Raw genomic sequence first — 12,887 nt, forward strand, 5'->3', positions numbered from 1 at the left:
GCCTGGGCACCCTCCTTCCTTGACAGCTGAGGTCATGTTTCTGGTTGGTTCTGGGCTGTGCGTGGCTAAGTGCACTACAACCCTGGCATATTTGGAGGTGGGGCAGCGGCTAAGTGGTTTTCGAAAAAGGGCAAAAATGATGGGAAAGGCTTTGAGATCCTCTGGGAATCAGAGCTGCGGCAACAGCAGCTGCTGCCATTGCTGGAACCGTTTTCCTTGAGTGCCAGAGCGTGCCCACAGCCCGTCTGGCCAGTGCGGAGCGGCCGCGGCCAGGGAGGCGCTGAGGGCCTCCTGGAGGCAGGGGGAACGGCTCTTCTCCCCACAGCAGCCCAACTCTCCCTTCAAGTAGCAGCGGCCTTGGAGCTCACCGGCACCTGCTGGGTCGGGGGTGTGCCTGCGTCTAGCTGGTGAGTCCCTTCTGTTGTTTGGTAGCCAACACAGATGCTGGCTTTGAGAATGGCATAGTGCGCGGTCAAACCTGGGCCCTGTGCTTTCCAGCTGCCCAGCTAGTCCCTCAGTGCCTCAGTTATCCCATCTGAAAAGTGGGGATAACAACAGTGGCTGTCTCAAAGGTCGTGGTGCAGTTAGTGAAGCCGTAGCGGTAGCACACTTAGCCTGGATAATTGCAAGCATTGGGTAAGTGACAATGGAGGTTGCTATTCACCATGTGCCTTATTTGCTCCAGAGTCATCCTGACTCTGCTGGGGCTGGTGGTTTGTGGCTGGGGGTTTCAGCATGTCACCCTCTCTGCAGTGGAGGAGGGCTGGGCCCGGAGGCAGGAGCCCAGGGTCCTTGTCCAGCCTCTCTTCTCTCTCTGTATTCGGCAGAGTCCCCCTGGCTCTTCATTCACGGGTTGGGATGCTCCCAGCTCTCTACCTCTCTTTAGGAGATGCTCAGGTAGGCTGAGGGGACAAGACTGATGAGGGCCTGCGGGGAGGTGGGAGGCAGATAGATGCTCCGGCAGACGGGGGAGAGCCACACCCTAGCATGTCTCACTTGGGTTGAGGAGAGAAGAAGGGACACTGCTCCTTGGGGGTGGGCTGTGTCCTTCCTGGCTCCAGAGTCGAGAAAGACCCAGAAGCCAAACCAGGTCTTTGCCAGGCAGGATAATTTTCTCACGACTGGCCTTTAGCTCAGATGGGTGAGCCTGTGAATCTTGTATAAATCAGATCAACTATCTCTGCCGCACACCCCAAATCGCTACTGGCATTCACCCATCACCGTATGAAGTTTGACAGTGACAAGTGGGTTGCCATGGGACTCCCATGCTGGACACATCCCAGGCTTGGCAGTGACAGACTTCCTGTCCCTGTGCACCCTCCCGCCCAGAGCAAATGGCCTCTCAGTCCCTACCCTGCTCTCTCCTCTGGAGAAGCTTGGTTTCCAGTAGGGAATCGGGCGTAGGATGTGCAGAACAGATTCAGGGTTTGTTGACTGACTAGATGATGGTACCATGTGGGTTGCTTCATGTTTACTGGGTTTGGTTAGATTTGGATTGGTCAGAGGAAGAGGTGAAGCTGCTAAAAAAGAACACAGATGAAAGGTTGGCAGAGACGCCGGCTCTGATAGGTGCTCTCCTGTTGGTTGGTTACTGCTATTCAGACAGCAGGGGGTTTTTTTTGTTTTGTTTTGTTTTGTAACCAGCCTTGTCCAAAGGGAGATATTCCTGGGTGAGCCAGTCCTGGTGGATGACCTGGGTCTTATTCATACTTCCTTTTGGGTTTTGAGCTTCCTGGGACACTTGTTTGAGCAAGAGGGTGGTACAGGTTTGGGGCTTCTGAGCAGAAAGGCTTTGTCCTCACCTGCCTGTGCCCAGGACTGGGAGGACCTTCTCTGATTGCCCCCCTTCCCCCTCCCCCAGCTTTGGTGTGAGGTTTGGGGCTGAGTTTATGACTGAGAAAGAACCCCGAACCTTCTCAAGAGCAGGCAGAGGGCTGGAGAAGCTCTGGAGTCAGGGTGCCTGGGACCCAGTCTAGGTTCTGTGTCTTACTAGGTGACCTCAAACAAGTCATGTAACCACTCTCTGACTCAGTTTCCCTATCTGTAAAATATTTACTTAGAGATGCGGGAATGGAGCGAGCGAACACCTGCTAAGTGTTGGAACAGCGCTTGTCTTTGCACAGCACATGCTCAGACACATTATTCTCGTTCTTGCTAGCCTCCTGTGCCTTTTAACGGTGGCAGGCTCCCCATGCTCTGAACAGTCCTTGACAGGAAGTTGTCTTCTGGAAGCACGGACCAGTGCCTGGTGTCAGCCTTCTGAAGCTTTTCATGGTGTCCTAGCATCCACGCAGTAATACCCACATCTAGTGGTCTTGAATGCCTAGGTCAACGGCCGTTTGGTTCTGACCTTGCTGCCTGTCTTCCAGTCCCACTGGCTTCTCCTCATCGGCTGCTCCAGGGATCCCCCCCCGTCCCCCAGTTCCAGCCCAACCCCGCTCCCCTCCAGGCCCAGCTCATCCGTCCCCTCCTCCATGCAGCCCCTCCTGCAATGCTGCCATCCCCACGCCCCAGCCGGCACCCGGTTTCTGTCTCACGTGGAGTCTGAGTCCTCTCTGTGCCCCAGCCCAGGGCCGGGCACTCAGTAGGGCTCGGTACGTGGGTGTTGAGTGACAGATAAATGAGAGGGTGAGTGGTCGGAAGTGGGGCTTCCTGTGGCCAGGAACACTTCCTGGCCCAGGTTTTCCACCTGATGGATGAATCAGAGAAAGACTCAGGTCTTCCTGAAAGCAGAGCAGGCAGAAAGGGAAACTGGCCTGTGGTCAGCCGTCTGTCCTATTCACGGGATGCAGAGTGATGGACTGCCTCACTTCCTCCATGGGTCTGGGCATTAGGTCATAGCTGATTTACTGACATGATGCAGCCATGTGCTCTGAGTTTTCACTGCCTGAAATTTTACTGGAAAACGCATGTCTTGAGAAGCGACTCATTCGGTCAGTGACTGTTTTCTGGAATCCAGCCTCTGCTGGAACATGACTCTCCCTCACCTCGGATGGAAGTGGGAACTAGGAGGGTCTGAATCCGATCTCTCTCATTTCCCCTGTGGTGACCAGCACAGCTTCCCCCTCCTCTCCTCATAGAGAGATGGATCAGGCAAGCTCCCTGCCCAGGAGGAGGTCCCAGGACAGGGGAGACAAAGCAGTGACAGGTAGAAGTTGCTAGACTGCACAGTGGACCATGCTAAGCAGGCCGTGAGGGATGAATGGCCAATGAGCTGGGCCGCTCTGGAGCAGGAGTGGGGGGCATGACCAGTGTGGGGATTAGGTGATGTCGAGGAGACTGGACCCCGCAGAAGGTGACATCTGAGAGGTGGTAAGATTTGGGCAAGAAAAGGAGGAGCAAACACCCCGAGTGGAGGCACTACAATAGCAAAGGCCACGGAGATGTGGGAGAGCCCTGGGTACCAGGGAGTGGAGATGACCAGCCAGATGGAGGGAAAGGGCAGGAGGGGAGGTTAATAGGGGAGTGAAGAACAGTATCGACCCAAGTTTTTAGCCACACATGCTGGCACTTGCTCGCTGGCAGCTTAGTTCCAGGTGTTCAGGCCTGGAATGGAAGGCCCACCGGCCCCTCAGAGTAGGAAAGCCCAGAGCCAGGATGCTTGACATATAGTTATTTTGTAAAAATAACAAGAAGCGCAAAAAGTCCCCTACAAACTCAGTGGTTGTAGCAGCCAAGTAGAAGGGCAAAGGCCGGTGAGGGTGTGGCTGATGATGGGGATGCAGGGCGTGGGGTGGGGGAGTGGGGAGGTGGGGGCGTGGGTGAGGCCTGGCAGGTGGGATGGGAATGTGTCTGTCTCTGCCAGCCACCCCGGTTCTGTGCTGCAGACTGCTCGGCTCTTCGGGGCTGAGCCGTCCTCATCACGTGTCACTCCCTACATGCACCGCCAGAGACAGTGGCTGCTGCCGTTTCCCTCATTCCGATCTCGGAGGGGTGCAGACCGGTGGTACCATCGGCAGTCTGCAGAGGAGGCAACTGAGGCTGGAGAAGAGGCCAGATCCATCCAAGCCCCTCAGAGCCTGCTGACGCCAAGCTGGGGGCCCGTCCTCTCCCAGAGGCTGAGGCCCCTGGGGCTGCTACAGGCTCTCTGGGGTGGGGGCACAGCACCCCTGAAAGCGCGCCCTGAAAGCTTCCATTCTCGGAGGCTTGCGGTAGCAGCTGTGGGACCTCTGGGGTGTCCTGCTTCACAGGGGCCTCTGCCAGGAGGGCAGTTACGGGGTGGGCAATGCAGTCCTCGAGCTGGGAACAAACCTGAACTTGGTGGCTGCCCGCAGGCTGCCTCCTGGGCAAGGATGAAGAAACGGGGGAACTCGGACTCAGGGGAGTCTGAGGACTTGCCACAAGAGGACTCCCGCCCCGACCCCCTGGATGGAGACCCTAACTCCAGGCCGGTTCCAGTCAAGGCCAGCATCCCCAAGGCCAAGAGCCGCATCCGGCTCTTTGGGAGGTGTGACTCCGAGGAGGCTTCTCCTCTGGACTGCTCTTACGAGGAAGGTCCGCCAGCCTCCTGCCCGGCCATCACAGTCAGTCCTGTTGTCACTGTCCAGAAGACTGAGGATGGCCCCGCCTGCACCCGGTAAGCTGCAGCCCAGCTCCCTCCCCACCCAGACCCCCACTGAGGCCCCAGCCACGGGGCCTCATGTGGTGCTCCGGCTTATGGGCTGAAGGTCACGGAGCTGGGGAGCCTGGGAGCCTTCAGAGGCATCTGTACTCACAGAACCTACAAGCCATGTGGTCCCCAGTGGATGTTGGCATATAGGCTGATCCTAGCTACTGGCTGATCCCCATTCAGGTATTTGGGCCTACAATGTGTACCAGGCCCAAACATGTAGATTTCCAGTCAAAAAGCTCAAGGGCTGGATGCTTTTAGACAGAGAGCATAAAACAGCTCCAGCGAGGAGCCCACCGGCCCTCCTGCCCCCAAGGCAGGAGAGAGGGCGTGTGGGCAGGCTGACCTCTGGGCAGTATGAGGGCGATTTTTGACTTGGCTGGGGCCAGGTGAAGCCCTGCCTCCAGCCCCTCTAGGTGACCGCCTTCTGAGCCCAGCTGCTGAGCAGGCAGAGAGGCAAGGGGCCTGGAGGCTGGAGGTAGTGACGGGCCACGGCTTTCTAGATGGTGCCTACAGACAGGGTGGGGACAGAGTCAAGCACGGGCACCCCTCTCTTCCACATCCACTTCCTGGACAGCCACTGAGATGGAGGGGTGGGTTTTATGTCAAGGTGTGCCTTGGGGTTTCATCGGGCTCCCCGACAAGCTCCAAAGCCTTAGGTCCACGGAGGAGACCAGAGTATGAGACAAGGGTGTTTTCTGGCCCACAGGCAGTTATCCCAGGACTCGGCCCCTGTCGGCACCGAGAAAAGCCTCAAGCTCTATGACCGCAGGAAGATCTTTGAAGCTGTTGCTCAGAATAACTGTGAGGAGCTGGAGAGCCTGCTGCTCTTCCTGCAGAAGAGCAAGAAGCACCTTATGGACAGCGAGTTCAAAGGTGGCTCCGGAGAGGGCAGGGTTCTGGGTGTGGCCCCAGCCGCCACAGCCTGCTCTGACCCTCACTTTATCTTGCAGACCCCGAGACCGGGAAGACCTGTCTGCTGAAAGCCATGCTCAACCTGCACGATGGGCAGAACAACACCATCCCCTTGCTCCTGGAGATTGCACGGCAGACACACAGCCTGAAGGAGCTGGTCAACGCCAGCTACACAGACAGCTACTACAAGGGTGAGGGGGGAGGGCAGCGCAGCTCTGCCACAAGCACACCTGGAGCCAGGGTGGCACGGGTGCGCCTAGGCAAGCCTCTGAGCAACTTACTCCTCGTCCCAGCCACCAAGTTGGCATTTCCTGGTCCTGAGGCTCCTGCCTCCCCAGTCTGCTGGCTTGCTCTCTCCTGGGACAGAGGGCCCCCAGCCCCCAGCTGTGAGCCTAGTGTTCCTGGCCTCTGGAACTGCTGGCCTCCCTCTCTGCTGCTGTTCTTTGCTCTTGGGCGATTTTGACTCCTCCAGTTTCCAGTCTGGCGTCCCCTGGGGCAACAACAACAGCTGTAGGCTGACTGAGGTGGTGGTTATAGCTGTATATGTTTATCAAAACACATCGAATTGAATACTTTAAATGTTTTCATTTGTTCTATGTAAATTACACCTCAATAAAGTTGATTTGAAACCAGAAGGAAGGAAGGAAAGAAGGAAGGAAGGAAGGAAGGGAGGGAGGGAGGGAGGGAGGAAAGAAAGGGCCTTGTGTGCAATGCTGGGTTCTGCTCAGCTCTCGCATTGCCTCGGGCTTACTCTAATGGACCCGCCCCACCCCTACAGGCTGCTGTGACAGCATCAGGACTCACAGGATGGTTCCTGGGGGGTCTCTGGTCCTGCCTCAGGGACTCCCTGGGCCCCCTTTGGGGATCCTGGCCTGGCGTCCTCTACTTGGGGAGCCATCTGCCACGTTCTGCCCAGGCCGACCCCCAGCACCTGTCTGGGCCCCCCCCACTACAGGATATGAGCCCAAAGCCAACAGCACACATCCTCCGCAGGCCAGACAGCGCTGCACATCGCCATCGAGAGGCGGAACATGGCGCTGGTGACCCTCCTGGTGGAGAATGGGGCGGATGTCCAGGCTGCGGCCAATGGCGACTTCTTTAAGAAAACCGAAGGGCGGCCTGGCTTCTACTTTGGTAGGGAGACCACGTGGCAGACACTTGACTTATTGGTGATTGCTGAGTGGAGGTTTGGGGTGGAGACAGAGGGAGATGCAGGCTGGGTGTTCCAGGCCCCCGCCACCTGTTCTGGAGGCCCACTGCGTGCCTGTGTTGGCTGCAGGTGAGCTGCCCCTCTCCCTGGCCGCGTGTACCAACCAGCTGGGCATCGTGAAGTTCCTGCTGCAGAACTCCTGGCAGCCAGCAGACATCAGTGCCAGGGACTCCGTGGGCAACACGGTGCTGCACGCGCTGGTGGAAGTGGCTGACAACACTGCTGACAATACCAAGTTCGTGACGACCATGTACAATGAGATTCTGATCCTGGGGGCCAAGCTGCACCCTACACTGAAACTGGAGGAGCTCATCAACAAGAAGGGGCTGACTCCGCTGGCCCTGGCCGCCAGCAGCGGGAAGATTGGGGTAGGGAGGGGGCTTTGTGCTGAGCTAGGGTGGTGTGGGAGGGGATTGCCTGCCTCACAGTGCGTGCCTGACATTGTCACCCTGTGACTCCTGATGCTGTCATAGCGGCCTGTAGGGGTGGGGCGGGGCCATTAGAGTAAGCCGGAGGCATTGTGGGAGCTGAGCAGAACCCAGCATTGAACACATGGCCCTTCCTTCCTTCCTTCCTTCCTTCCTTCCTTCCTTCCTTCCTTCCTTCCTCTCTCTCTGTGTTTCAAATCAATTTTATTGAGGTGTAATTTACATAAAACAAATGGAAACATGGAAAGTATTCCGTTTGATGAGTTTTGATAAACGTATACAGCTATAACCAGCACCCCAGCCAACATACAGAACATTGTTGTTGCCCTAGCAGTTTTCTTTTGCCTTTTGCAGGCAGGGTCTTCCTACCCATTTGCCCTCCCCAGTCTAGACAGCTACTAATTTGCTTTCTATCACAGTAAATGTTCTGCCAAAAAAAGAAAAAATAATCTCCATCCTTAGACTCATTTGCTGTCCCAATTTCAGGGAAGCAAACCTAAGCATATAATATAATTAAATTATCACAAGATAATTTTTTATTGGCTCTTGTCAACTTTATTTTTATTTTTTTAAATTGAATTTATTGGGGTGACATTGGTTAATAAAATTATATAGGTTTCAGGTGTGCAATTCTATAATACATCATCTGTGTATTGCATGGTGTGCACATGTGGCCATTTCTGATTTCTAACCAAGCATCACTAACAAGACATGGAGAGGCGTGGGGTACTGGGGCTTGGGGATGGGAATGGGTTGAGCTGAGGGTAATATGAGTGCAATCAACCAGGTGTGATGACGCAATGGGTCAGCTGTGGCTGTAGGTGCGGTCTGAGGCAACGGCAGGTTGATCTTGATGGTGGTCAGGAAGCCGCTGGATGGAGTTAGGTGCTTGGGTGGGGTCTCCATCTGTGCTGGGAAGCAGAATTATCCCTGAAACAGAGCTGGTGGCCCAGTGGGAACACAGCCTTTGGTGGGGCACCAGGATGGTCTCTCACTGTCTCTTGTATTCCCACGACAGGTCTTGGCCTATATTCTCCAGAGGGAGATCCATGAGCCCGAGTGCAGGCACCTGTCGAGGAAGTTCACTGAGTGGGCCTATGGGCCCGTGCACTCCTCGCTCTATGACCTGTCCTGCATTGACACCTGCGAGAAGAACTCAGTGCTGGAGGTGATCGCCTACAGCAGCAATGAGACCCCTGTGAGTGGCCAGGGCTGGGACCCAGGGAGGGCTTTTGGTCTCACCACACCCCGGCCCCCCCCTGCCCGGTTCAGCTCTGCTGTGTCTCATCGATGAAAACCTGCCACCTGGGGTCTAGGTCCTGCAGCCTCATCAACCTGTTCATTCCCCCTGTGTGTTTTCCTTCATTGTACAAACAATATACAATTATATTTCCATTAAAATTTAAATCGGAAGTACATAGACAAAAAAGAATCCTTCTTTTATCCATATAAAAACATGTAGCTTCATTTTGTTTATACACATAGGACCATACTAGACATAACATAGGAAACCAATTTTTTCACTTAATGATGTGTCTTGTAGACAATTTTCTATCAGTACATATGTGTCTGCTTCTTTAAAAAAAGTGCTGCACGCTATTCCACGGTAGGGGTGGGGAGAAAACCTCCGCAGAAGGACATTCGAGTTATCTCCTGTTTTTGCTACTGTGATACTGTAAGCCACTTGGCATGGGTTTGAGAATTTTTCTATGAAGCACAGCTGGAATTGGAATTACCAAGTCAAAAACTATGTACATTTTAATATTTTAATAGCTACTGCCAAATTATCCTCCAAAAAAGATTTCGTCAGTGTGCTTTCCCGCCACAGCACACAGCTACCTTTGGCCATGCCAACCAGAGTATTATCAATCTTTTTAGTTTTAAAAACCTACTTTAAATGTATGGAGCAAAAAATGCTATCTCATTTTTTTTAAGTTGACTTTATGGGGGTAACATTGGTTAATAAAATTATATAGGTTTCAGGTGTACAATTCTATAGTACATCATCTGTATATTGTACTGTGTGTTCACTACCCCAAATCAAGTCTCCTTCCATCACCATTTATCTCCCCATTATCTCATTGATGTCCTTTTTGAGGTATATAATCTTTAAAACGATTTATTGTTGTTCAGTTACAGTTGTCCTGCTCTTTTCCCCATCGCTCACCCCAACCGCACCCCCCGCTCCCACAGTGGTCTGTGCCTGTGAGTCCTCTGTTTGTCTTCCTTTGCTTGCCCCTTCCCCTCCTTTCTCCCCATGATCCCCCCTCTCCCCCGTCACTGTCAGTTTGTTCTTTATTTCCAAGTCTCTCGATTTATTTTGCTCACTTGTTTGTTTTGCTGATCAGGTTCCACTTATAGGTGAGATCATATGGTATTTGCCTTTCACCACCCGGCTTTTTTCACTTAGCGTAATGCTCTCCAGTTCCGTCCATGCTGTCCCAAAGGGCAGGAGCTCCTTCTTTCTTTCTGCTATGTAGTACTCCATTGTGTAAATGTACCACAGTTTTTTGATCCACTCATTTACTGATGGGCACTTAGACTGTTTCCAGCACTTGGCTATTGTAAATAATGCTGCTATGAGCTCTGAGGTGCATAGGTTCTTTTGAATTGGTGATTCAGGATTCTTAGGGTATAGTCCCAGCATCATTTCTCTTATTTCTTATGTCTTATTTCTCATTGTGTTGATCCCCGTGATCACAGTTGATCATTTTTTCATGTTTATCGAACATTCATATTTCTTTGATAGATTTCCTGTTCATTGTCCTTTGCTATCTCTTCTACTGGAGTGTCTGCCTCTTTTGGTTCGTAGGTGCTCTTGTTATAAAATGAATTGATCCTTTCTTTGTTGCATATGTTACAAATATTTTATTTTCTCCCAGTCTGCCGCTTGTCTTTTCACTTTGTTTAAGGCATCATTTGCTTATAAAAGGCTTTCTTTTTGATGGAGTCAATTGGTTAACCTTCTTTTGGTTTACTTTTAAATGAACTCATTGGGGTGACATTGGTTAATAAACAAGTAAGTTTCAGGGGTACAATTCTATAATATAATATCGTCTGCATATTGTTTTTTGTATTCGCAATCCCAATCATTTTCTTTTATAGCTTCTGTGACTTGTGTCTGGCTTTGGAAGGCTTTTCCCACTTCAAGATTACACACATATCCTTCCATATTTTCCTTTAGCACCTTTGTATGTATTTTATATTTGCCTCCTTAATTTACCTAGAATTTATTTTTGTGTAAGTGGGAGGTGGGCATCTTACTTAATTATTTGGTTTGCAAAGGAGTGTCCCAATGCCACTAAATGAAAGGTCTCCCCTGCCACCACTGCTTTGAAAAGGCCACCTTCCCCGACTGTCCTTTTTAAGGTGATGTTCCGAGCCCCTGAGGCTGGCTCAGGGCTGGAGCCTGTGCTGTGGGTGATGAGGGGCTGCCAGGAGGTCTCACAGCGAAGAGAAGCTGTGTTTACCGAGGAGCAGCGTCCGGGCCGGAGAGGCCTGGCCCTCAGCGCTCTGCATTGGCAGCACCCCCCAGGCTCCGTGTTGAAACTGCAGGGCTGCCTGGTCGCAAGTGGCCTCAAAAGGAGTGGGATGTTTGACTTAGAGAAGGGAGGGATCTGGTGCCACAGCTGCCGCCTTCCATCTCTGGGGGTTCTCAGGGGCCAGACTGCAGTACTGGGGTCCCTGAGTGCAGAGCTGGAACCACTGGCGAGATGCAGAGGAGCAGGTTTTATTCCAGAGGGTAGATCTGCCCAACTGCTAGCGTTTCTCCACAGGCTTCTTGAGGCAGCAGGGAGATCTCCATCCCCAAAGGTATTCAAGAAGATACCAAACAGGGATCTCGTTGGGATACTTGGACTTTAACAGAGATCTGGATGTCAGCCTTTTGCCCAAAGCATACTTGTAATGATGGTATCCCAGGCACCCACTGCAGGAAAGGTTCTAGCTCCTCCAATCTCACCAGTTGGTAATTCCACTCCTACCTGGGTGGCCTGCCTGACTCGGCTGGAAATGTGAGAAATAAGGAACCCAGAGGCCTCATCCTACCTGCCCTCAGCCCCTCCCCTAGCAATCTCTTGTGAGACTCTGCCTGTGCCAGCATTTCCCCATTATCGTGGGAATAATAAGGAGGTAGGTGCTTGGGAATGAGTTATTAGAGGTAATGGGCACAGAATGCTGAACAACACTTACTGGTTCCTAAGTGTCAAGGGCACTTGTCCAATTTCACTCCCATTCACTCTACACACAGGAGCTGTGAGGCCCAGAGGGTGGGCCTGCTCATTCAGATCTGCGCGCAGTGGGGCCGAGGGTGTGGTTGTGGCCGATCCTGCGCAGAGATGTGGGTGTGAGGAGCGCCTCAAGGGGGCTGATGAAGCCTCAAGGGGGCTCCTGGTGGGCGAGTGAGCCTCACCTCTCTTTGCTCCCCTTAGAATCGCCACGACATGCTCTTGGTGGAGCCGCTGAACCGCCTCCTGCAGGACAAGTGGGACAGATTCGTCAAGCGCATCTTCTACTTCAACTTCTTCGTCTACTGCTTGTATATGATCATCTTCACCACGGCCGCCTACTACAGGCCGGTGGAAGGCCCGGTGCGGCCTGAGGCTTGGGCCTTGGTGTGGGGTTGGGGGAGACGGGATGGCATTCCTATAAGACCCCCAAGACCCCAGGCCCCGGCTGGGCCCTGGGTCCCTTCCCTGTCCTGGAAACCTGCCCTGTCTCCTGTTCTCGGCTACTCCCTTAGCCTCCTGGTTCTGTGAGGCTGTCGTCCCTGCTTGAAGAGGGCGGGTACCAGGTTAGAAAGGACGCAGGAATTAGGGCTCAGGAAGCAGCTCTCCCCTAGGCTGGGTGTCCATAGGGGCATGGGCGGCATAAGCCCTAAGCGCACTGCCATCCTGCTTACCTGCCCACTTTTGTTCACTCACTCACTCTTAATTCACTCCCTGAACATATGATTTTGAGCACTTCTTCTGAGCCAGGCCCTGGGCCATCCATCAAGTCAGCTGAAGACCAGGTTTTTCCTCTTTCAGGAAACATAGACTCCCTTGAGTTTCTGAATTAAGGGCTTTCCGTTCAATAGCCAAACACTTAATTTTGTTGGTTTTTTTCCCAGGGGTTTGTAAACTTGATTTAAAAACTCACCTTCCTAGTAGTGTGAAACCTGGTTTCTATCTACCTATTAAAGCCATTTAATGACTTCATTTTAAGAGAAAAGAGAAATGTGCAAGTAAGATAGGCTAGTGAACTAGTGCTTATGAAACATTGACAATAGGCAAAGAGGAGACCCACTTCAGGGAATGGTGGCTGAGACACAAGGGCAACACACATGTGTGTGATGTCTCTCTCCTCACCATCCATGGGCAACCTTGACAGTTCTGGGAGACCAGGGGTCCACCATAAGTTTTGGGAGCAGCAGGCAGCACGTGGCATTGGGTCCATAAGAGAGCCCCCTCCTGTGCCATCACCCTCCTTCCCACAGAATTCTGGGCTTGGGTTTGTCAGAGAGACAGCATAATACTATAAAGGTGCTCTGCTTGGCACCTGGAGGCTGCCATTTTGGGAATCAGGTACCACAGAGGAGCATCCTTTTGGCTGTCCCCATAATAGTGCATTGTCTTTATGTGCCTCTCGGGCAGGGGGTGGGTCTTTATCACAGGGCTTGGCACCTGGTAAATGTTTGTCAAATGAATGAATGAATGAATGAATGAGGTCACTAACTTCTCTGCAC

The 12,887-nt window shown here is 52.8% G+C and overlaps 1 protein-coding gene across 1 annotated transcript in view; it reads left to right on the forward strand.

Moving 5' to 3' along the window:
* The first annotated feature begins 4,292 nt into the window (after positions 1-4,292).
* The window catches only part of TRPV1 (transient receptor potential cation channel subfamily V member 1), a 31,236-nt gene continuing 22,641 nt past the window's right edge, over positions 4,293-12,887 (forward strand). The window contains exons 1-7 of the mRNA XM_054575647.1: positions 4,293-4,576; positions 5,319-5,485; positions 5,563-5,715; positions 6,518-6,658; positions 6,804-7,102; positions 8,181-8,360; positions 11,593-11,751. Coding sequence (XP_054431622.1) covers positions 4,293-4,576; positions 5,319-5,485; positions 5,563-5,715; positions 6,518-6,658; positions 6,804-7,102; positions 8,181-8,360; positions 11,593-11,751 — 1,383 coding nt within the window. The remainder of the gene's footprint in view (positions 4,577-5,318; positions 5,486-5,562; positions 5,716-6,517; positions 6,659-6,803; positions 7,103-8,180; positions 8,361-11,592; positions 11,752-12,887) is intronic.

The sequence above is a fragment of the Pteronotus mesoamericanus genome, unplaced genomic scaffold, assembly GCF_021234165.1.
Source record: "Pteronotus mesoamericanus isolate MK-2021 breed Mesoamerican mustached bat unplaced genomic scaffold, CSHL_Meso_final contig_317, whole genome shotgun sequence".
Lineage (NCBI taxonomy): Eukaryota > Metazoa > Chordata > Mammalia > Chiroptera > Mormoopidae > Pteronotus > Pteronotus mesoamericanus.